The sequence below is a fragment of the Glycine max genome, chromosome 17 (assembly GCF_000004515.6).
Source record: "Glycine max cultivar Williams 82 chromosome 17, Glycine_max_v4.0, whole genome shotgun sequence".
Taxonomy (NCBI): domain Eukaryota; kingdom Viridiplantae; phylum Streptophyta; class Magnoliopsida; order Fabales; family Fabaceae; genus Glycine; species Glycine max.
Window position 1 is genome coordinate 6,370,640 of NC_038253.2, and position 26,048 is coordinate 6,396,687.

The 26,048-nt window shown below is 32.0% G+C and overlaps 2 protein-coding genes across 3 annotated transcripts; one reads left to right on the forward strand and one right to left on the reverse strand.

Moving 5' to 3' along the window:
* The first annotated feature begins 6,714 nt into the window (after nt 1–6,714).
* On the forward strand, nt 6,715–10,180 carry LOC100814267 (rhamnogalacturonan I rhamnosyltransferase 1). Its single transcript, XM_041011108.1, has 8 exons — nt 6,715–7,545; nt 7,674–7,741; nt 7,826–7,914; nt 8,035–8,200; nt 8,321–8,610; nt 8,736–8,940; nt 9,035–9,192; nt 9,424–10,180. Exons 1-8 carry the CDS (start codon nt 7,221–7,223, stop codon nt 9,680–9,682), a joined length of 1,560 nt encoding a protein of 519 aa, XP_040867042.1. The 5' UTR covers nt 6,715–7,220; the 3' UTR covers nt 9,683–10,180.
* A 7,019-nt stretch (nt 10,181–17,199) lies between these two features.
* Nucleotides 17,200–25,861, reverse strand: LOC100808016 (transcription factor BIM1). Of its 2 annotated transcripts, none has more exons than XM_014770039.3 (12): nt 25,549–25,861; nt 24,854–25,288; nt 24,661–24,768; nt 22,507–22,893; nt 21,157–21,262; nt 20,896–21,029; nt 19,680–19,785; nt 19,214–19,283; nt 19,031–19,126; nt 18,449–18,894; nt 17,653–17,788; nt 17,200–17,568 (listed from the first exon to the last, which is right to left on the reverse strand). In XM_014770039.3, exons 2-12 carry the CDS (start codon nt 24,888–24,890, stop codon nt 17,464–17,466), a joined length of 1,731 nt encoding a protein of 576 aa, XP_014625525.1. In that variant the 5' UTR covers nt 24,891–25,288; nt 25,549–25,861; the 3' UTR covers nt 17,200–17,463. The 2 variants fall into 2 exon arrangements, with proteins under 2 accessions (XP_014625525.1, XP_003549583.1); XM_003549535.5 differs by having other exon boundaries at nt 24,661–24,738; nt 25,549–25,860.
* Between the last annotated feature and the right edge of the window lie 187 nt (nt 25,862–26,048).

Genomic DNA, 26,048 nt, shown 5'->3' on the forward strand with positions numbered 1-26,048 from the left:
TTGTATTGTCTCAAACCCAACCCAGGGAAAAGGGAATGTCTGAAAAATATTATCTGAGCGAATGTAAGTAATTTCTGATTTTGTTTGTTTAAATTTAGTTTATTTTAATAAATTTTTGAAGAAGCTTATCTAGATAAATTTTCTTAACTGGCTAATGAAGGTAGCTAGCCATTAAGGTTTTGAAATGTCCCGTGAGTGTCTTTGGGAGACATAGTTTTTCGTTTCAATTCAGTTATCGTTTAGCTAGCATTTGAAATTAAATTTTGTTTACTATATTTAAAATTAATTTTACACACTACTACATAATTTAAATATACTCTAGTCACATTTAATAATTTAAAATTAATTTTACTAAAATCATTTTTTATTTCTTGAAAAATTACAGGAAATTAGTCCACAACCACAAGTTGTGTTTTTCTTTTTCGAGAAGCAGGCTTGGATACGTTTGAAAATCGACCCTGATCTTACCTACTCTTCAGTGTCGTTTTCCCTGGAAACTGCCATTTTAATTTTTAGTAGGCTCTAACTTCGGTATGAGTCTGCTAAGTGCTGACAAATGAAAATCCTTAGTGCGATCCAACTTGAAAACATTGTTTTTAACCCACAATAAGATATAAAACATTAAAATAGCAATGTATTCGTTCAATTCTTAATCATGTGTTTTGAGATTATTAATTTTTGCTCCATTCTGCTGTCTTCTTGTTTGCTTCTCCATTTGGCGTGTTTATCATGAAGTTTTAAAAAATTGCTTTTTTTTTTTTGTTTGAATTGATTATCTATATAGTCAATGGCTATGCGCCTATGCCCCATTTAGTTGGTCTTGAGTTTCTTTCTCATAAATATATATGACGTGATTAATTGATATTTTTCTAAAATATTATCTTGAATATTTTTTTAAAAAAAAATTTCATCAATCTAACTATTAGATTGATAGTTCTAATAACAATGATTAAGTGAATGAAAGTTCAGTCAAATTAAAATTAGTTATTATTTCATCACATTTTTATTTTAACAAATAATATGCCACTTAAAATATAAATGCCATTTTTTTTTATCATATTCAATGTCAACTGATCCTCTCCATATACACCCACTTCCCTCTTCCTCCCTTCACGGGTCCCAGTTCAATCATTAGTAAAGTTTCTTATTTGATGAATAATAAGCCGCGTGAGAGTTTTATTATTTAGGAGTAGTTTTGTTATTTTGTTTATTTGGAGGCTTTGCAATAATACCATATCTTATTATTTTTCTTCTTTCTTTCATTTATTTCGCTAATAAATGTCAGAAACCAACTAAAAGTGGCATACATTCAATGGCTGCTTACGAGATAGGAGAATTTGGAATATTCTGCTTGTGTTTTCACTTTATATCTCTATATTTTCAAATATTTTTTAGTTATTATAGCTGTATAATAATTCTCCAGCTGGATCACGTATAACTTTGAATCATGTGACCACCTAGTTACAGCCAAATAACTTATGCTTCTCCTCTCTCTATTTTTTTTTTTTTTGGTAACTTTATCTCACATCTGCTTTTTCCCCTCAAATGAGAGAAACGGGAAGCACGTTTGATTGTCTGAGGATAAGATGAAATTGTTTATGCTGAGAGTCATTTTCCATTAACTCAACATATGCTGTTTTTTTTTTTTCATTCCCCAAATCTCATGCCCTTTACTTTTTTTTTATAGTCAGTCAGGGGTCTATCCCATAATTCAGACATTCATGGCCTTCTCTTTGTGTTAACGACTTTTTATTTTTCTTATTTAATTATGTTCCATCTAAATGTGAAACCATATAAGATGACACCAGGAACAGAAGTAAACTTTTTACTAGTTAAATAAAGCTATGTTAGCTTGCTTGAATTGTCCATTCCGGTATTTTTTTAAAAAGTAGTATCCATTAATTGAACTAAATAAATTAAGTTATTTATTATGTTCAAAAGTTAATAACCAAACCGCCCTTTACTTAAAGAAATAAAGGAATTATGTATGAGGTCCATATGTGCTTTAAAGATCGTTTTCTCAGAGAGATATTTAATATTAATTTTCACACAAGTTATCAAAAAATATTTATTGTATTGCTTAAAAAAAAAAAGAGTTACAATTGATTCTAACTCAATGGCATCTCAAATTGAAATCCATATATATATTCGTACTTCATACAGGTCATTTTGCTGATGCATAGTCAATCCCAAAGTTGATTTTTAAAACTACCTACCTAAAGACCAAGGTCTACTGATATTAATATTTTTTTGTGGGTAATACTAATATTATTTTCCTGCGTATCTCTTGGCCCTTATTAGGAGAAGGACTTTGAATTAGACAGAAAGTCGAATTAACTGCTAATAACGATCGATACATTGAACTTTCCAGTTTTTTTTTTTTTTGGATAATTTGATAAGTGCGCATTCATGCATATGTGATTCCTCACCTACTGCTTTGGATCAGAGTATTAATATGATAATAATCATATTGAAATTTATAGTTATTATTTTAATAAAAAAATATGAATTCTATATTTATATCTTTCTATGAGATCAATTACCGCAAATCCTCAGCATTTTATGTTTGCAAAAGAGATACCTTTTTACGTTATTTAATGCATGAATTCTGAGTGACGTGGTTAGTTTACTAGCAAATGGTCAAACTATTAATTGTAAAGGGTAATTAAATAATGATTAAAAAGAGAGCGTAAAAATTAAACATGCGAGCATGTCACGCGAATGACATGCGAGAACGGCAGGGGCAGCGAGGTTATAACAACACTGACTGCAATTGCAAAACTTTTTTGTCTTGTCAAAATAATCATAATGAAAACAAAGTTCGTCTTCTTAAATGAAGCAAAATTTTTTATTATTATATTAAATTATAACTATTCAAATTTTTTAAATACCATGTCTTTTTTTTTCCCAAAGACTTTATCTACAATTCTTATATTGAACTTTCATTTTTTAAATATATTTATGAACAATATTTTTTTTCATTTTTTATATATTATTGTCAGTTTTAAAATCAAATATATTAATAAAAAAATTTGTTAAATTTTTTTAGTGCACAATTATTAGTTAAATGAAAACAAAATTTGAGTGGAAAGCAAATAGAGGATAGTGAAAGAAAAAAAGCGTGAGAGTGAGAGGAAGCAGCGTATCTCATGGGACCCAGCATCTATCGTGGTCAAGGATTAGGAGGGTAGATCAGTCACCGTTGATGTGATACATGGTCCTCAAAGGATGAGTTAGGATGCTGACACCTGTCCCGAAACCACATCGTATGGCCCAAATAAGTGGACCGTTCTGAAAGAGAAACGGACTACGTCGTAGCGGCGAACCGACACTCTAACGGAGGCTTAACGGCGAGGAACATGTAAAGCCAAGTTCTCGCTAAATTAATACTTTTCCTATTTTTAATACAAAAATAAAATAAAAATTCCCCATTTCGTGGAAGCAAACTAAAAGCATGAAATGAAATGGGGCAAATGTCACTCACAAATCTCTATCTTTTTTTTCTTTTTTCACTGTAACCGTGTGATCCCTCCCCAGAGAGAGACTTCTCGTGCATTTCACTGAATTCTGCATGTTGCAGGGCCTTCCTAAAAATATATTGTATGAATTATATTTTTATATAACATTTTTATAACAGTACCACTTCTTTTTGTCAAATATTTATTTTTCCTTTTTTCTCTTATCTCTTTTGTACACAATATATTGTATAAAAGTAAAATAAAAATGTTATCCATAACTAGTATTCTCCATCTAAAATTAGCTGTTCTGATTGTATGATACTGTTATTTCTTTTTACTGCCGCATCTTTAATATTTTTAACTCCTTTTTTATTTTCTCCTTTTTTAAAAAAAATCTATATTTTTAAAAGAAAGATTGGGTAGGCCATAGGCAAAAGGAATTTCGTGAATTGAGAGAAGTGTGTGTTAATTATAATTTATAAACTTGTTTATTTGGGATAGATATATATGAGTAATAATGGACCATTATTTTCGAGGTTGAAAACTAACTTTTTTTAAGGAAATGTCGAAAACTAGCTATAGAAACGTGGAGTTATCATTCTACTATGTTAGATTATGTTTTAAATTCAATTTCCTGACTAGTAAATTGCTTTTTACCATTGAGATCTCCCACAGTTTATAAAAGGGAGTTTTAAAATAAAGTAATAGGGGACGATATAATTTTTAATGGGATTACTATTTTTAAAACTTTTATGAAATTCTACTTTAAGCTCAATTTTAATTATCCAATTTTTTTAACTATCTTTTCATCATAAGTCACATGATTTCTCCTTGTCACTTACAATGAGAATCATTCGTGTACAAAAGAAGATAGTGTTCAAGCAACGAGGAGAATGACAATATAACACAATCATCCATCCATTCATGTTACCTTGATTTTGTTATAAATATCTATTTGTAAACACTCTCATAGGGTACATTCTCCCCATTATTGGTATGAAATTGTCTTATAGTTTGGATTTTTTTAATAATAATTTGAAATTTGAAATTTAAATTGTCTTTGACATTAAAGTGTTTGTAGGTGATCATCATTATATAAACGATATCTATTCATCACAAACTATGTTGTTTGATGACACTTTCACATTATTAGTGTGTTTAGCGCCTACATGCTTAATCCTTTAAAAATATTTATTCATATGATGATAACGTTGATGTTGTTGATAATAATAATAATAAAATAAATAAAAAATTATATAATTACACATTATTTTGTTACATTTTCTTAAGTTTGTTATTTTCATCGTGAGTTTCTTCATATTATTTGTAATCGAATAGTGAAATAAAGGGTTTTTTTTAATTTGTCCTTTATTTTCAAATCTCAATTAAAGTGGACTTAATTTTGGAATTTTGAGTCTCTTTTTCATAAATATGTCATTTTTTATTTTCCTCTTAAATTTGGGATTAATCAAACTCTAAGTAAATATATTTGTTTTTAATAAATATATCATAGATATCATTTTCCACAACCATCATAGTTTCTTGGATAAGTATATTGCAATGACGATCAAACTCAACTCCTTTAAAGTTTATGAACTATTTTCATTCGGTTATAAAGTAGTTTGATCAAATTAAATTTGTTTGATATACAAGTTTATTTTAGTAGTTTTTAGTTTATATTCATAAGTTACTTTAGGTAGTAATCTAAAGGGTTGATGTAGTGATGCAAGGTTCCATTGCATGCCTATGAGTTGAAATGATTTATCTTGTACTTAATTTTTATCGTGTGGAAAATTTTCTTGAACCAGCGGTAGTTTCTCACCATGAGTAGGATTAGTTTCTAACTCAATAGATTAAGGAATACGACCTACAACTCATGACAAAAAAAGTTACTTAAGATAGTTTGTAAAAAAAAAAATAGTTATAAGTTATTAATTTTTTTCTTCATTTTTATCCTCACTAATTTTTTGAAACCCCACTTTCACCTCAAATTAAAACAACTGCACATGTCCCTTTATATTCAATTATCTAGTTTATAATATTTTAGTTTTTCAACTCTCATCTTATAGCTTATAAGTTATGGCTAGCTTGTGAGCTCTAAACTAGTTTATTGGTTAATTTTATTAAACACACAATTTGTGGGACAAGAGTCTCTTTGGAGTGTGGGTTGTAATCCTATTCCAAGTATTTATTAGGCGAGATAGGACAATTCAAGATTTTTACTACTGATTTTGAATTTTTATCATTGATGTAAGTTAATGGGATCTTAGATTACTTTTGGTGAGCCGACCAAAGACCTAGTTAATATGTAAAATCCCAAAAGTTATAAACGCTTGACACGAAAGGACTTGAGTGAAATTGTGCTAATTAAAAACCTAGTTCATTAATATTATTTATAATAAACTTTAAAATTAATTATAATTATTAATTTCTTATCAATAACTATAAATATGCTTTATTTTTTAAAGTACGTTTATTTCATTTTAATATATATATATATATATATATATGTTATATTTAGAAAGTGCAAAGTTTTATTTTCAGTTCATTACTTATATAAACTTATTTAAATAATTACTAATTTCTAGAGGTGCCGTGTAGAAGGGTTGAAAAATCCGCGATATAATGTCGGCGTGGTGGACACGATTAGCCGTGTATAGCTCAAACGGCGGATACAAATCACCTACCGCTTCCTATTCCTATATGAGTTTCTTAAAGCCCACAATCACAAACCGCCACGCGTCCATCTGCACTCAACAACACGTGCGAAATATTATTGTCACGGACCCATAGACATAATATGAAAACATGGATTTCTCCACTTACTACTATTTCCCAATAAAAAATAAAAAAATTATAACAAAATTAAATCAAAGCTCTTATATAAAGCATTTTTATCACTTGGCAAAAGCAACAAACACTTTAATCATGCACAGTTAGTACAGTGTAAACAAAATTAAGCTACTGTTTAGTAGAATGAAAAAAATAAAGAAAATAAAATGTGATAAAAATATTGAATTAAAGTAAAATGTAAAAATATATTTTTAGTGTTCATTTCATTATTTTGTATTTTGTTTGCCTTCAAACAAACAGACCTAAAATTGTTAAATATGTTTTTTTAAAGAAAAAAAATATATGTTGTTGAAATGTGAATAAGACACATATGATATCACGATTCATTCATAGTAAGTAAATGAAGCGAACCAAAGGTGAGATCATCTTAACCATGGTTAGTTGGGTTGGGTTGGGTTGAGTTAACACGGGTGGCGCACGCCGTTGCTTGCTTTCTAGTGTGCGTCAACACCGAATGTCTCTCTGTTTGCGTTTTATTCTCTCTCTCTCTCTCTCTCTCTCTCTCTCACTATAACACTTTTTTTCTACTCGCCGCCGATCAGCCACATCACTCTCCGGCGACACCCTTCTCCTTTTTAATTTGCTCTTTCCCCAAAATTGCAGCATATGTTTCTTTCTTTCTTTCTTGTAAAAAGAATTGTGTGGTTGTGTGGTGCGGTTTCGATTTGGATAATAAGCGCCGTCTGCGCTTCTCTGGCGGAAGAAGCGGGTGAATGTGTCTTTCTGTTAATGCGGCCAAGAATTGAACTTAGTTGACGCTTCTTGAAGTGTCGGCATTGGCGAATGGTGGTTTCGTGAGATTGTTTTAAGTTCGATCTGGGGTGAAGCAAGGATCTCGTAGGAGAGGAGAAGGGATCAAAACGACGGCGTTTAGGGTTTTGACGGTTATGAAGAGAGAACAGTAAATAAATGTGCAGGGCAGAGTGGGAAGGTTTGATGGGTCTGAAGAAGTGGGAGAGTAAGGTTCAGAAAGTGGGAATGGGTGTGTTAGGTTCGGGGGGTTCAGGTTCAGGTTCGGGTTCGGGTTCGTCGCGGTCGAGAATGAAGATGTGGATGATACGGGCAACCACATCGGTGTTATTGTGGACCTGCATCGTTCAGTTAACGGCGTTGGGTGACATGTGGGGGCCGAGAGTTTTGAAAGGTTGGCCTTCTTGTTTCACTCACGAGTCTGCCGTTAGAGCAATGGATGTCGAGTTACCGTCACAGCGTCCACCTCTTCTCCCTCCCAAGAGTCAGTGTTTCTGTTTCGATTGTCTCTTGTTTCTATCTATTTTATTAAACTAGTTCTTTGCTCTAATTTTTGTTTTCTAACAGTTTATTTAGTTACCTTATGGATAAGACCGTTTTTTTTGTCACCAGGGGTTTATAAAAACAATGGATACCTTATGGTTTCGTGCAATGGAGGACTCAACCAAATGAGAGCTGCGGTGAGTGATTGGTTTTGTTTTGTTCAATCATAATCCATAACCTATATCTTGATTTGGGTCTGATTATTTGATGTAACTTGACAGATATGTGACATGGTGGCTATTGCCAGATATTTAAATGTCACGCTTATAGTTCCTGAACTGGATAAAACATCCTTTTGGGCTGATCCCAGGTGAACCTCTTAATTTCACTGTGCATGGTGTAGATTTGTTGTTTTAGTGATCCCAGGTTGAAGAAATTTCCAGTGATGATTTCGTATCAATGAGTGTTTTTTGTTACTTGTGTATCCTAGTGACTTTCAAGACATATTTGATGTGGATCATTTTATCGCGTCCTTGAGAGATGAAGTGCGGATATTGAAAGAGTTGCCTCCCAGACTCAAGATGAAAGTGGAACGCGGCTTTCTTTACACCATGCCACCTATTAGTTGGTCTGATATATCTTACTATAAGGACCAGGTATGCTTTATTGTAGCTATGTATGAGCCAATTGGTTTTGGAGTTTAGAAACTGTCAACTTAGCTTGTGATAGTTTTTTTTATCTTGCGTAACTGAATTGTGTTGTATTTGTTCTTTCAGATTCTACCCTTGATACAAAAGTACAAAGTTGTTCACTTAAATAGAACTGATGCTCGGTTGGCCAATAATGGTCAACCGATAGAGATTCAGAAGCTGCGTTGCCGGGTCAATTTTAGTGGTCTGAGATTTACTTCCCAGATAGAGGAGTTGGGCAGAAAGGTGATCAGGCTTCTAAGGCAAAAAGGTCAATTTCTTGTGCTCCACCTTAGGTATGAGATGGACATGTTGGCATTTTCTGGCTGCACTCAAGGTTGTAACAGTGATGAGGTGGATGAATTGACAAGAATGAGGTGATTACTTAGCTGTGAAGTCATGCTATTCCATGATTTCATTCCTTTTTAATTCCGATGAACTTGGATATTGAAAAAAGATTTGATATGAATCTCTCAAATTTCTATATTCTGTGCATTGTCAGATATGCTTATCCTTGGTGGAAAGAAAAAATAATTAATTCTGATTTGAAAAGAAAAGATGGTTTATGCCCTCTAACACCTGAGGAGACCGCCCTTACACTTAAGGCTCTTGACATTGATCAGAACATTCAAATCTACATTGCAGCAGGGGAAATATATGGAGGGGAAAGGAGAATGGCAGGTCTTGCAAAGGAGTACCCAAAATTGGTAAACATCAATACTCAAGGCAGTATGGTAATTGTAATGTTTGTTATTGTTTAATGTCTTTCTTAGCATTTGACTTTTCACTTTGCCAAAACAGGTCAGGAAGGAAACGCTGTTGGAGCCATCTGACCTTCGTTTCTTCCAAAATCATTCATCCCAGATGGCAGCATTGGATTATCTTGTCTCGTTAGAGAGTGATATTTTTGTTCCCACATATGATGGAAATATGGCCAAAGTGGTTGAGGGCCACCGCAGGTATAGTTCTGTACAAAATTACATTATTTGTAAACTTTGAACTACTTATCAGTGACTACACAAACTGTATTTTTTATATTTCTTTAGGAGTGTTGGCATGTGTGTTCTGTTAAAATACTAAAAACACTTCATGTTCAAACAATTTCTGGCTTAGTTTAAAGATTTTGGACTTTCCAGTAGTACTTATCTGTTAAGTGAGTTGACTTTTTACCCTCTTCAATGCTTGTACAGATATCTTGGGTTCAAGAGAACGATTTTATTGAACAGAAAGCTCCTAGTTGAATTGATAGATCAGTACAATAATGGAGTGCTAAACTGGGATGAATTCTCTTCAGCGGTGAAGGAAGCTCATGCCGATCGCATGGGTAGCCAAACAAAGAGGTTTGTAATCCCTGAGAGGCCAAAAGAAGAGGATTATTTCTATGCCAACCCACAGGAGTGTTTGGAACAATCAGCAGATGAACCGTTGGCGTTGAGTAGTAGTACGTGAGTGAGTGAGTAATATGTTGGGAAATAGTGGAATTTACTTGTGCCATCATCTCCTGGTGCACTTGGTTTTTCTACCACAGATAGTTTTTCCACGCAGTTTTAGCGAATCAACAAGGTAGTCAAAAGGTGACCCATAAAGAAAAGTGAAGTGAAGTGGGTAAAAACTCTAGTCAAGCAAAAACAGCCAGGGGATACTTTATATTTTATATATGCAAAATAATCAATCCATCACATTCATGTATAGAAAGCTACCCTGCCATTACAGGGTGAGAGCAGCAGTTCAAACAACATGTAGACGGAGGAATTTCTTATACAAATTTGGATTTTACTGGAAACTGCCCTTCGTGGAAAGCTTCATTCATTGGTATTTGCCTCACTTTTTTTCTTTCTTTCTTGGATATAAATATATAATATCCCCCCTTCCTTTTTTCTTAAATTGGCCTCCATCATTGTGATTTTCTGGATTATTTATACACTAAAGAATTTGTTTGTTCGTGTATTAGTTAATGCCTCCTAATTTCATTTTCCACTTTGGTCCGTTTCGGGAATGCTAGGTTGGACGAGCCTTTTGTATCATCTTCTCATATTTATATTTGACAGTGAGTGTCATTTCTAATTAATTCATGAAAACTTATCCATCAAACCATAATAAAGTAGTAGTTGAAGACCAAATAATACAAAATCGGATAGGAACTCCTTGTCCTTATGGGTGTAGCATGTAGTGTCATGTTTATAGATAAGATTATAATTTGGTAAGCTGGAGTTAGGGTAGGCTCTTTCTCTTTGGAGCCTATGTTCCCGAGGGAGACATGCTAACAAATTTGTACATTGAATAAAAATCAGTGGTCAATTGTGCCAAACAAAGAAAGCCACTAGACAAAAAAAAGTGGACCACTGTGATTTTTGGTTTATTCATTGAAGATAAATTATTTGGGTCATGTGATTGTTGGAGGAATATGCTTTGTTACCGTTACTTTTGATGTCTTGCTAAGATGGCGCTCGTGTACTGAATCGAAACCATATAAGATTCTGTTGTTTCGATTTTATTTAATTATTATCACGGGAGAATGTAAATTAGTATTCCTAGGACACCGGTTAAATAAATAAATAAAGAAACTAACAAATATTTATTCTATTAATAACATAAATACTTATTGAAAAATCATAGTTGAAAGATTTAACACAAACTAATAAATATTATTTATTGTATTTAATAAGCATAGTTATGAGTTTAATCTTTTGGACCATAGGTGATGGTTAAATTATCTTAAAAAAAGGTGATGATTAAATAATTTTCTTCACAGGCCGTAGTGATTTTCAAAATCAATTTTCTAACGTTGTAGGTTAAGTATGTTTGGAGTTAAAATTTTATTTCTATGAAAAAATCAGTCACTATTCTGACCCAAAATTATCATTATTGGATGTTTACCATTTTGGTCTAATGAAAAATGTTTACATCAAATTACTGTCAGTAATAAAAGAGTAATATTAATGTCGCCCTAAACAATTCACATTATTTAGCCATTCAATCATAAAAAATGACATACCAACGAAGGTTAGGCGCAATAATAAAGAGCTGTCATTCTAGGAGGATGAGTAAATTTAAAATATGAGAGAAGACAAGGACTGAGAGGACCTTTTAATTAGTAACAACAACACTTAAATAATGATTCAAATAGAACAATCTGAATATAAATATAAAACAATAATAAATAAAAGAGTTTAAGGAAAGAGAAAGTGCAAACTTGAATTTATACTGGTTCGGTCACATCCTTGTGTCTACGTTCAATCCTCATGTAACCCGCTTGAGAGTTCCACTATCTTGTAAAATCTTTTTGCAAGTTCTGAACACATAAGGACAATCCTTCCTCTGTGTTCAGAATTCTTTTACAACAATAAACCCTTAGTTTCTTAATCCCTTAGAGAACTTAGAAAGAAGAGAAGAATGAATCTCTCTTGAAAGAGATAGATTTTACAATCTAAGCACTCAATTGATTCCTTATTGAATTGCAAGTGTATTGACCAAGGAATTTTTAAGAGGATAAAATGTTTTTGCTTTTTGAGAGAATAAGACTTGTTGTTCTGAAAAACTTTGAGCAAATTCGTGTTTTAAGTCACATATATATAGACTTTTGGTGGTCATGTAAAAACTATTTGAGAAGATGTGACTCTTAGAAATATTTTTCTGAAAATCTCCTCTGGTAATCGATTACAGGATTTGTGTAATCAATTACATGTTTTTAAATTTGAATTAAAACGTTTATTAACGGCTGGTAATCGATTACCAATATGGTGTAATCGATTACAAGTCTAAAATTTGAATTCAAATTTTTAATAGCTGTTGTAAACATTTTTGGCCACTGGTAATCGATTACATCCTCTGGTAATCGATTACCAGAGAGTAAATCTCTTGAAAAACACTTTTTAACTTAAATTATTTGGCCAAACCTTTTGCTATATCAATTAGGAATTCCCTTCCCAAAATACTAGTGATCATCTTGATGTTGTGTCTTGTATTCTTGAATCATTGTCTTGAATTTAAATTTGAAAAGTGCATTTGCATCATTTGCATCAAATCATCATGATCATCATCAAAACATCAAAGTCATTTGCTTCTACACTTTTTTGTTGTTGTTGTTGAATATAACAAGTGTTTCATTTCATAATTGAAGATCCACTAATTTGATATTGTTTAACCTTTTATTTCCACGAACAAGAACTTAGAAAATCTAACAATCGAAGAACCCAAGGTGTTTCTAAGAATGCCATCAAATCCACTTCAGTTAGAGGCAACTATCATTTTCATTAACTCTTGCAGTATAAGAGGCTTAACAGGATTACAAGAATAGAGTGAATAATTGTGAACGATTTGTAATCAGGAAAATATTCCTATAGCCATGTAAACAAACCAAAGGAATCCTCAGGCCACTTCCAAATCTACCAGCCCGAAGAGATACAAGAGTAAATAAAGGGATCATGTTCTCTAGCAAAGGCAAAGGAAATATGTTTTCAAGGGAAGAAGAATATCTTGGTATGTAAAGAAAGGGGAGAAAAAATGGGGATATTATAATGTTATACCTATATAAATAGTAATGATAGAGATGAGTAGTAAAATTTCAATTTTTGATATCCCTGTATTGAAGCGGAGACAAAAAGAGAGGAAAAAAATATTAACCTTTTCATCAATATTTTCCTTCCTTTCAAAATTATAAACTATATGAGACAGAATTGAAATTTTTTCTTTATCTCCTCCCTTCTCCTTCAATTGGTTCAAAATTTAAGTTAAATTATTAATAAAAAAAGTTGGTGGAAGAATTATTAATAAAATTGATAACAATTAATGTATACTCCCCCATCTCCTTTGATAAGATCCAATTAACTAATTTCCTAAAATTGAGAAAATTATTTAATATAATTATTAGTTAATAACATTAAAATTTATTAGAAATATTTAGAAATACCCTTAATAGTAACGACACATACTTTTTTTATTAAATTTAATTCTTTTAATCTATTTCATCATTAATATATTTATATTGCTTTAATTTTTATTGATTATGCACAGTTACATATCCAAATATTTTCTTTAGTGTTGATAAAAAATAGTTTATAATACTTTTACCCGCAAAAAATATTATAAGTTTTACAAAAGACATAATAATGTCATGAAAAACAAAAAAAACTAAAATATCTAATCTTTTACAAATTACAATTGTTTTCTACATATTTTTGAATTAGGTGTTAGAAAAATTGCCAATGGTTAAAATTAAAAAGGTAAAATGAGTAAAATTGGAACCGATTTATTTTTCTGTGAGTACAGTTATTTCTAATTTATTTTTCTATAAAGAAATTAGTACTAACTTATTTTTGTTTTATCATTTATAATTTTTTACATTCATTTTTTAAAATAATTATCTTATTGGGGCAACATTTATTTTTTTATGGAAAAAATAATTACTTAAGTAAAAAAATTACTTTGTCAGATAATTACCCCCATTGCCTCCAAAGTGGATTGGGCGGTGGCTATGCGTACCAATAATAAAATTTCTAAAATACTCTTCATACAACACAAAGTTAAAATTCTAAAGAACTTAAGCCATTAATGAATTTTACTTATTATTTATCATTTAAAAAGATGACTCGTAATTAAGAATATTTGTGAAAAATAATTAATTCAAGATATATTATAGGTTCTAATAAAGAGGACCAAATCTAACTTCTGATTTGATTTTTTTATAAAAGGGACTGAAAATAGTATTACAAATAGAATACTTATCAAAGAGTAGGATGGACCCAATCCCATGAAAAAGAATTCAGAAAATTTAAGCATATTATCTTGGGTTCAATCTCAAAATCTACGAGTAAAAACAGAATACATTCCACGCTAGTATTTTATTTGGGGAAAATTGTTCTTGACATTAATATTAGGTCCATCTCAGTCCCATTTAATCAACTTAAATTCAACAAAGCCAAATTGGCCCAAACCTAAATACAACCTTAGCGTAAACAACTCCATTCAAGAATGATCTCAGCGTTGCAAGAGAAATAAGACATACGTGAAACACCAAATTATAGTAAAAATACAATTACCAACGAGCACTAAAAAAATTGCGAGTCCCAATAAGTGCATTTCGCATGCATTCACACAATAAACATCACCTTAGCAAACACCACTACAACATTCACTCTAACTCTCACTCTCGTCATTTCCAGCTGTCACTATTTTGAATATCGAAATCTTTACAAACTAATGCTAGAATCATGAGATTTTATTGGATATTTCAATTGCCCCAACAATATTCTACTCCCTTGATGGTTAACACTTGTATTTAGAGAATGTTGATATAAAAAAGGTAGTGTTTCAATCCTTTTTTCTCCTATCTCTAACAATGTTCCTTAAAAAAAATGTAAGGAGTTGAATACTTGTTCATGCTAAAATTCACATATGAATAGCTTTTTTTTCCCAGTCACATGAAACTTTCGGATGATGGTCTAGAGATGACTTTTAATTAGGGTATTCAAAAGTGAGTTTCATATTTTGTTTAGATCTGAGGGAGGTTTTAAACTCGACCTAATTGGCAGTTATTCGAATTATAAGGATCACTTGTTATTTTAGTTAGCGGCTAGTGTACTCGCTCATAAACTTATACCTCAATAGACGCTAGAAAATGGACTTAATATCTAGTGATAAATCAGTTTAGAACCACGGATATAATACAAATACAACTCAACTTAAAATCAAAAGAGTATAATTTTTTAAAATAATTTAAATCATGCAGATCAATTTCTTTTAACATAATCAAATTAACAATTGAAAGCCACCAATTCAAGTCACTTTCGATGTGTAAGGTGTCGGCAATATGCGAATAGCACAAAATTAGTGCGTTGTATTCTACTGTTAAATACTTCATCCATTTCATCATATTCAATTCCTACTTTGTGAACAGCATAAAAGTGGCAGACACAATTTCAAGGCAGCATTTTCTGAAACCGTGAATCCAATCCGTCACGGCCAAATTAGGATTACTATTCAATTAAATAAAACTTGAAGACAAGAGATGATGGAGTATCTTCTTTGAGTGCTTTGAAGGATTGTTTTGGTCAAATCAAACACAGTTTGAACAGAGAGCAACTAAATCTAAATTCTTGTAAATAATCTATACTAGTGTTGGAATAAAAAACAAGAAGATCATTGGGAAATTGAATATGAAGTAGATCCCAAGAAAATACTCACGAACTTTTCGACTTAATTTTTTTTAATTTAATATATATTGAATGATCCAAGAAACCACAATTAGGACTAAGTGTCCAATTAGTATAAATTATCTAAACACCTAAACAATGAGTAATGTCACTACCCTAGTCACTGGTCAGTGGTCACTAATGTTGGTAGCAGTACGTAGGGATTTCATAAGTAGCAAATATTAATAGGCTTGATAACACACATGGTTATATATTAAATTTGGTGCCACGTCATGATCGGTACTCAACATTTCTCTCGATTAACAACCTTTAACAAGTGCCGTCATCAAGTAAATGATAATTAATTGACTAATTAATTAAAATTAAGACAGTGAGTTGCTGTTTCAAATGCTTTAAGTTAAAGCAACTGATTTTTTTTTTTTCAAGCAACTGATTGTTGCTCAGACCCAAATCCTAATATGCAATGGAAGGCAAGCTACAATCTTTGTTACCGCCGAGACCGTGCTATGACTATGACCTATATACTGAGGGTGATGGTTGGTGCTGTGTACTACTTCAACGCTTTCTTAAATTTCACACTATTAATTAGTAGAAAATATATGAATTTCCTTTGATTTTAATGATGATTTAGTGACATTCCCTTTGTCTCGGCACATTGTTGTGTTTTCAAAGTTGATTAATTAACAGAGTCATGAGACCCTTTACCTTTTTTATATAGTAAAAATGTGACAAGAACAAAAAAACTCCGACGAAAGATGTAATTTGGCTAAGTTTGTAAAAGGTCAAATTTCGCATTTACTATTCTCCTTTAGAACTTTAATTGAATAGTGAATAGAATCTGTTCTATAAGTCCGTACTCTGTACCATAGAGTAATTCAGTTTACCCCTTCCCCTCTTCTACTGTAATGCGTGTTCTAGTGATCAATTAGACAATTATCAAAAGAGGAAGAAAAAAAAAGCCTCTAATAACGATAGTTGCAGTTGCAGTCTTACACTTGATTGGTTATTTATTTTTTATTTTTTTTTTATTTTTCTATCCGAGTCCTTCTCAAATCGAGGTAGACATTTAGATTTTTTCTTTATAAAATTAAATTTTGATTATTGTCGAATTAATGTTACTAAATGTTGTCCTCTTGAGATGTCAAAGAGAATCATCTCGAATCATGTGTTAGCTGACCAAAGATTGCTTAAAAAGTGAATTAATCCAACCTGGTTGGCTTTTTTTGAGCCGAATAAATACACAATCCAACGCAACTAATCTGTGAGTTAGTGGATTATATGGTTTGACTTGCCTTAAAATATATATATATATATATATATATATATATATAAAAGAAAAAAACAAAAATACAAAAGGCCAACAACAACATATTAATTCATAACAACAAACTTCAAAAATTACTTGTAATCGTTATTTATGTAATCATACATATAGTACATAAAATTCAATAACTTGATTATCCTAATTTATTATATATTTGTTAATCTCAACCAGAATATTCCTACAGGTAAATAAAATCGACCCACACTAATACACTATTGTGATTCAAATCATTTCAATAGTTGCATTCCTTTAGTGTTTAAACTCTGGTCCTTTTAAGAATGAGGTTCGTCTATCATTCCACTCATTCACTCAATCCCTGTTGGCTATTATCCAAATATTCTACAAAAAAAATAAAAAAATACAACACGTTTCTTTATAGTTTATACCACTATTTCATAACGATTGACTAAACCACCAAAACCAAATGTTAAAGAATATGCAGCAAATAAAGGAGCGAGAGTTTACAATCTATACATGAATAGAAGCCTTGGTTAAAAAATAGCTTCTCGATTAGTATGGAAGCCTTTATATTTATATGATTTAGAAACTAAAATAATTCATATTATTTTGTTGGGGTGAGCCTAATGATCCCAACAAACTAAAAAGGCACTGAATGTACAGTCGATCTCACCCTCGCTGGATAATAAAGCCAGCAGAAGACATAATTACCCCTTCCAAAAATTAATTTTAAAAAGTTAACCCAAATAATTAATAAGAATTATAATAGTAAAGAAAGAATGAATATAACGATCGAATTAACTTCTGCATGTCTTTAGCTTCTTAACTGCTTGGTCAGACTTCCCAGAGCTAGCAACTCTAGAGCGCATCATCTTTTGATTGTTAGAATGAACGTCACCATCCTAGGAGAACATGATTCAAAAATTAGATAATGAATATAAGCTAGATTCTAGCATTAAATTATTACAAATCAAGTGTCAATATACCTTAGCAGCACACACTGACACTGGTACACTTGGTCTGATGTTTGCTTGTTTACCAAGTTCAATTTGCACTGAGATGCTAGCCTGTGACAAATCCACCCCTGAACTTTGAAGTGCATGTGTAAGCGTATGCAACAACCTGTCCAAGTATAATTATCTTAATATATTATTACCAAAATGCTCCTAGAAATCAATGTTGCTATTCTAGCTACAACATTTATCACTTGCAAGCATTCATAGAGAAGACTGTTTTTAACGATCACAAAAAGACAAAGGTACTAAAGATAGGAAGTGCAAAATTTACATACTTAATTCAAATGTTATGCAAAGATTGACATGATTCATATAAATGTCGTGCAAATATTTGGACTAATTTCTAATATTTGCATAATTAATTGTTTGAAAGGAACAGAGCAGCACTACAATATAAAGAAATAACAGTTAAGGTGCGAACTGAAATTATGGACTTCTTCCCCTATTATACAGGATCATGAATTGCAAATCCTAATCAAAGAAAGAAAGTTAAATAAGTTCAAATATAGGTTGCATAACATAAATCCAAAGACTTTGCGGCATCAGGCCAGGGTCAAGATAAGTATCATGCAACATTAGTAGTATTAAAGAGCATGTCTCCATAATCACATGCCACATCTCCTTTCTCTTCCTATTAATGCTCACTGGGGAATGAATCCATATTTTTTATGTCCAACAGACCAACACAATTTCAAAATGGTCTAAACTCTAAAGGAAGCAAGCTGTTTTCTTATTATACAGAAAACAAATAAATATAAGTCCTCACCCTTTTGAGTAAACGCTTGATATGCTAATGGCACCACCTTCAATAGTGAGCTCTTTCTCTTTCAGCTTTTCATTGGTAGCAGTCATAGTCTGACATTCCACTGAAGGTTGATATTTAGTTTTCTCAGCATCTGATGCTGATCTATGTGTTAGCTGAGATACTACTCCACCTGGACCACCTATTTGGGTTGGAGTGAAGAAATTTAGCTGTGAAGGAATAGGAATTGGAAAAGCCTTGTTCATCATTCCAGCATGATGATCCATTGTCTTGGGGGTAGTTGCTGAGCTCAAGCCAGATTCTACATTCTGGGTACTCCCAGGAATTGTTTGGGAGATGGTAATATTTTTCTCGTCAACCTTTGAAGCAAACAGCAGTGTTGGAGATGGACTTGATCCATTATCAGTGCCACGAGGTTGAAAAGTTTCTGCTGGCTTGTCATTATTTCTCTGGTATAAAAAAAATGCAAAATAAGTTTTTGGGATAGGTCACGATCATTATGATTTATGAATATTTCTAAATTCAAATCCGTTGCACCAGGCTAATGATACTGATGAATGAATCCAACAAAGAAATGATATTTACCCATGGCATCAATTTTTCTGGCTCGTTACTCCACCCTTGAAATGAACCTTCATACTTGTGCACCTTCTCTTGTAAAAAATGAATATACTCAACGACCTACAAATAGTTCAGATTGAGCATTAATCAGCAATATAACAAACTTATAAGATAAAAACTATGTCATCTCATCTCATATGAATGTACCTCCAATAAAAAAGATGCTTTGTCCCTCTTTTGGTCACTGTGTGGAATAAGCTCTCTTAGCATTTGGAATCTGCATGATTAATTCAAATGTTCAGTCAGAAGACTATAAAATAAACACTATATTAACCCTGATTCATGATTTTTGAATTTGGTCCACCCAAACAAAAATGAGGCAGCAATGGAAGCATAAAAAGCCCTGAAAGGCTGTAACTTGCTTATATTATGTATCAAAATATGAAAATACTTGATGTCCTTACAAGTTAACCATTAGGATTTAGGACCCATCAGTTACTCCTAATTATTGTAAGGAATTTTTCTTTTAATTTATGTCAGTTTATATTCAGTTCATAATTAAAAAAAGTAAAAAGGAAAGTTCCTTTTACTCCTGCATTTTCAAGTTTACAACTAGTGAGTGTCTGTTCTAGCATCCAGAAAAACTTCTATCAGCTTGGTAGGAGATACTTGCCTGTCATTAATTTTGCTCCTTCTCCGCTGTTCTGTTGCAGAGTGTTTTGATCTTGGTGTGTTTGGCTTTTGATCAGTACTCTTCGCATCCACTTTCACCCTGAGTTCTGTTGTAAATAATCTCATAAGTTAACCTTGTCAGAAAATTTCAAACAAGGTAGATAAATAAATTAGAATTTAGAACTAAATAGTGGTTATCGCACTCAAAATTTTCTCCTTACTCCCTCTTTACATTAAAATGAAAACACAAGAATAATGACAACAAACAGGAAGAATAATTGTTAAAGGAACAAAATGTATTCTGAGATGAGAAAGTTGATACAAAGTATCACCGGAATGCATCACAAAATTCAACTTGTTTTGGTTTGAGACTCCTGTTTAAACTTTCTCAAATTGGTCCATACCTGTTCTTGCGAAAATTTAGCCAGCGGTATTTTGTAGTCCAAAGATAAAGTAAAAACAACTAGTAAAAACTTGAAGGAGAATGGTACTTGAACAATATTTTTCTACGAGTGTGAACAACAAATTCTGTACCACACTCTGTCTAACGTTTTTTTTTGTTAGTAACGTAAATGATAAAATTTTAAGTAAAATCCATTAAAAAACTTAGAACGAGATACACATAAATTAGTATTTTTTTAAATAAATTTCAGCAAATAACAAAGATGTGTTAGGCAGTATTTTAGAATTTCTAATATTTTTATACGACATAGAGATAGGTAAAGAAGAGAAAAAAAAATATATACAAAGGAAAAAATAAAAAATAATATTGTAAAGATGTTGAATAGATAATATAACTCTTAAATATTTTTTTTGACGATATATAACTCTTAAATTAAAAAATATGGCAATAAATAAATAAAAACCACTCACAACATACTAAATAAGATGAAAAATGATAATAATATAAAAATTTAATACACTGTTATTAATTTATTTTTAAAAATGTATTTTAGTTACTAATTATCTTTAAATAGATAAGGTTTTAAAGCAAATAATGGCTTTTTAAAATTAGAGAATAATAAAAATTGTTTGACAAAGTTATTAAAAAAGTGTATCTAGTTAACATATCTATGATGATGCATTGATTCCGGCTAAAAGGAGTAATTTAACATGAACATTAATTGAGCCGGCTTAAAATATTCTAAAACTTCCATTCCATAAAATAGGCATGGGCCTGCTCCAGCCTTTCTCGAGAAGGGAATATTAAAACATACCTCTTTGGGTATTCGAGGAGGGTTCTTTCTTGAGAAAAAATGTTTCCTCGCTTTCTAGCACTTCATCCTGGGCATTACTATCCCTTGCAGACTTCATCATTTCAATAAAACTCTGGTTCTTCTGCCCAGTTGTCCTGTTGAATTAATTCCAGAAACCCAACATGTAAATAACCCCACTTTAATTAAAAGACACCTCTTTCCGATTAATAAAATTACGGGAAAAAAAGGCCAATAAACATTGAACTGGAGGCAGAGACTAACTGAGATGAAGAGCGAGAGCTGAAACCGCCGTGACGATTGTTAGAAAACGACTGTGACGTTCGCTCCGTTGATGTCCACTGCCCTAGCTTCGCTGCAGACTCTGTCACTGTATAAAGCGCGGCCAAACGCTATTATTAGTTGATAATAAGAAGGTTTAATTGTTGTGTCCTAGGGGTGTGTTTTCTTAAGTTGCTAAAATTTTAAAATATTTTTTTAGTTCCTTAATTTTTTCATAAATTATTTTTTTAGTTTTAAAGATAATAAATTAATATTTTAATATTTTAATTTTAAAGATTAAAACAGTGATAAAATTAGAGACTAAAAAAATACTATAAAGTATTAATTTATTGTGTCAAGAATTTTAAAAAATAAATTATCAAAGTTTAGAGACTAAAAAAATATATTTAAATTTCAAGGGAAAAAGTTATATCTCCTTAAGGATTAAAATAATAATTAAGGCTAATAAGAATTACCGTTAGACACACCATGCAGTTAATATTTTACAACAATAATATTATTACTTCTGTTGTTTTTTTTATTGCTGAATACTGACAAACAATGAATTTGACTAACTAGTCCAGCACACAGCCACGGTCTATCTATTCCATGTAAATCTTAAAGGAATCAACACATATATTGTAGTGATACATATATATATATGTAATACTTTTACAAATTTTTATAATATTATTTTTTATTTCTTTATTTCTATTAAATATTTTTCTGCAACTATACTATATTTTGAGGTGATCTGCTGCCGTTAGAAATTCACAATATATGAACAACTAAATTTGATAAGAACATTAACTAGATATAATCAGATAATTTCCTCTGTAGGTGACTCTATTATGGAATCATGTTTTAGAATAATGGAACGAATATACAACGTGAACAAAACCTACTTTGTGCTATTAGTCTTGAATATATGGTTAGATGAATCATCAAATACATTAGAAGTAAACTTTCACATGCTTCATTTCAATCAAGATATTTTTCAAATAATGACACGAGAATGTATATATCTTATTTTTATTGATAACAGAAAATGTCCCTAATATAGCACGGATATTTATTCAATAAATTGTTATCATACAAAAATTTATGTAATAAATTAATCTATGAAATCTATTGAATTAAGATGAAAAGTATTTATTTTAATAAACCCAAAATGTATTATTAATAAATAAATTATAAAAGCCATTATTATTTTTATAAATAAATAAATATATATATATATATATATATATATATATATATATATATATATATATATATATATATATTCGGTGAAGTTTTTCCAAAATACTCCTAATGCAATGGACGCGACGGAGAGAAAATTGATGTGTTTACCTCCTAGAGAGGGTTTCTCGCCCGCATTATTCTCCTTTCCTGTATTTCCCCTCTTCCCTGATGACTCTTCCCACAAAGTAAAACCACTTGAAGTATATGAACTGCAGTTAGAGTTTTCTTCATTCTTATCCGTACTAGTTGCTTGACGCACGAAAAGGGATGATGTCTCTGGTTTCAGAACCCCCCTTTGATTATTATTATTATTAACATATGAAATGTGGCTAATACTGTAAGTCCCAATTCCTCCAGGTAAGAGGTGCTCAACTGAAGGTGGACGTTGCTTTTGAACCACCGATAATATTTCTTCTGTGGCTTCTTCCTTTGCACAGGCTTTTGTTTCTACCCGTTCTAGTGGCTGCAAGAAATCATGGGTCTTGAGGTAACTTCCTGTTCACACGTGAAAAAGGCAATAACATGTTACGGGAAAAGAAAGCTAACTCATTCATTCATTCATTCCAAATCCCAAATAAATATTAAAACAAATACAAGAGCGTAAAGCTTCGCTAGCTCAGAGACGGATTGTGAGAAAAGCTGATACATCGTTTTCATTTCCAGCAAACTATAATGCATGAAACAAAGACGCGCATGTGCACAATATGTGAGCACAGTAAGACACTAACTAAGGTTAACGTATTGGCGTTCAGTTAATCAGAAATGTCACTTTTTATTTCACTACTTTTTAGTTCCCATGCAAATATTGATATATTTTTAAATGCGCTAATAATTTCAATTATATAGGAATAGAAACTTATCAACACAAAATAATAAATCTGTGAAAATAAAGATTAAGTTAATTTTATAAGGAAAAGAATACCTAATATAAAAAAGTATAAAAATACCATCAAATTAAAGTTTTGCCTAAAAACAATAAAACCTTCACCGTTTGTGCTTGGAGTTTAGAGATGAAAGAAAGTAAAGGAATAAGAGAGGGTAAAAGTTAAAGAGATGAAGGAGGAGATCAAAGAATAAGTTATTATCTTTGATTGGATGTCATCCATTTATAAGAAAATAAATATTAGTCAAATTAAAATAATTAATAATAATATGAATTTGTGATTTCATTATTTTAAAAAAAGATTAATTAATTAACTGAGTATATTTTTTCAATTTGAAGGTACTGAAGGGATGAATAGAGAGAATCTCTAAAAAAACTAATATTTTTCCTTTAAAAAAAACAAAAGTCACAAATAAAAGGTTACCCTTAAACTTTCCCTTCCCTCGTGTTTTTGGCCTCCTAAATCTCTCAACCGTACCCTTACACCGAGCAGGACGCATGGTATTGTTTCAACGTTTTTGAAATCCAGTCATATAAAATTAGGTACGTGGTACGAACTGTGTCGTAACGAGATTTCACCTGTTGTGAAATAAAAGTATTCTTAATCTATTGGAGAAAACTACAAGGAGACAAGAATGAGAGAAAGCAGAGCCTGAAGTCCCATTAGACGTTGCAAGCCACCAGGCCAGGATATTCCAAAACCTAGACTTGAGCCAAAGAGACAAACAAACCTTTCGCTTGGAGAAAAAAGAGGGCGAAATAAATATATAGCACCCAAAGAAAGAATATACATGCATCCAAGTCTTTCATTTTCGTTTTCATTTCCTCATTGAGGAAAAATCAAAAATTATTTGTGAGCAGGGGGAGTAATTTCTTTCACAAATGAAGAGAAAGGAAAACTACACCTACACGAGGACACGCCATTTCTCCACAACAAGAGCAGATGCGAAACGTCAAATCACCTGCAACTCCAATTCCAAATTGGGCCCCCCAACCATCCCCATGTCCCACCCACCCTTCTATCAAACGGTGTTAAATACGTTCTGATTGACACTTCTCCGTTCGATGGGAAAGCCTTCAAACGACAGATATGAATAAAAACACCACACAATTTTTTCTTAAATGATAAATACGCAGACCATGAGATTCATGGCCCAGATCCTCTGATTAAATAGCGGTCACGTGCACCAACAACCATGATGCACATAACTAATTGAATTATTTAATGAAATTGACCGTGATGTTGAATTTATACGATATTTACACCACGATCCCACGTCAGGGGAAAACGGCAAAAAACAGAGGAATTTTTTTAAAAAAACAAAAACTCACAGTGAATCGCTTTGCATAGTTATCAAAAATTAAAAAAAGCGGAATACCTTGAGAAGGTAGCCTTGGATCTTGTTGGGCAGTTGAATTACTGTAGAGTGACAGAAAGTCATGCATCGGTTTCCTCCCTGCTCGTGTTCCCGGAAAAATCAGAAAATCTCATACCAACAAATTCAAACTAATTCATTATTTCATATTTTATTTTCTGGAAAATTTAGATCAACAACTACTTTGAGGAACTACCTTCGGTTCCAAGGGGACGTGCTTGAGGAAGCTCCATCAAAACCTGAATATTATGCTTTTCCGTTTTTCTGTTTTCCTTTTCCTTCCCGGTTTTCAACGGAATTTTGAATTTCGCTCTTATCTCATAGAATTCAATTCCGCTACAGCGTTGCGAGATTAAATTCAAATTCCGTTTGAATTCGGCAGCGCACACAGGAATTGAGAACTTGCAGCTTCGATTAGTATGAAAAATTCTCAGATCCTCTCAGATTACGTCCCCGGCCGGCTGAAGATCGGAGACGCATTCGCTCAATTTCGCCGACGAATAACTATTTTATCAGTAAATTCTCCACGAATTATATCAACGGAAACTTTCGCGATTGATTTTCATTGGACGAAACAGTTTGGCTCCAAAATCACCAATTACAGAGCGTCCAGTCAGAGATTTCACAGAATCTGAAATCAAATAAAAAAAAAAACACAGAATCACAGTTCAACTTCCAAAATCTAACGCGCTCTCTGTTCTAAATTCTAATCAGTAATTGTTACGAAACAAAACAAATCAAAACTCGCACAAGCGTAATTCAACTTGAAAAACCACGAAAAATAAAAAATTCAGCAACATCAAGAAATAAAAAGTAAAGATCCAAAGGATAACAAGATAAAAGTGCGTGCGAATTTCGATTAAGAAAGACGTAATTAATTAGAAGAATTACCGTAGTGCGGAGTGGAAGCAGAGAGCAGGAATTGGTGGAACAGTAGAGAAGTGGAGTCCACAGCAGAAGAATCTGGGAGCGTTTGACACCAAAGCTATCTTCTCGATCTCTTTCTCTCTGTGTGTGTGTGTCTGGCCTTTTTTAACTCACTTTTGGGTCGATTCCTTTGTAACTCTGAAAACGAGCACTACGGCGAAAGATGAGGTCTCGGGTCGGACCCTGCGCTTTCTCTTTCTATGCTATGTTGCGTTGTGTCTTGAGTTCAGAATTCATAATTGAGATGAGAGATGTTTTTTATATAGTTTCTTGCCTTCTGTGTTTTCGCCATCCATTTTCATCTCCTTTCTCTTGTCTCACGCACTCCGTTTACAAACGTCGTTGCGGCGGGTAACGGCGTTAAGTTACAAGCAAACGGTTTATTCTGTGCGACACGTCGCCGTTTGCTTAAATACACCACTATATGGCCCGCGAGACGTCACGTATTACTGAAAACTCTTTTA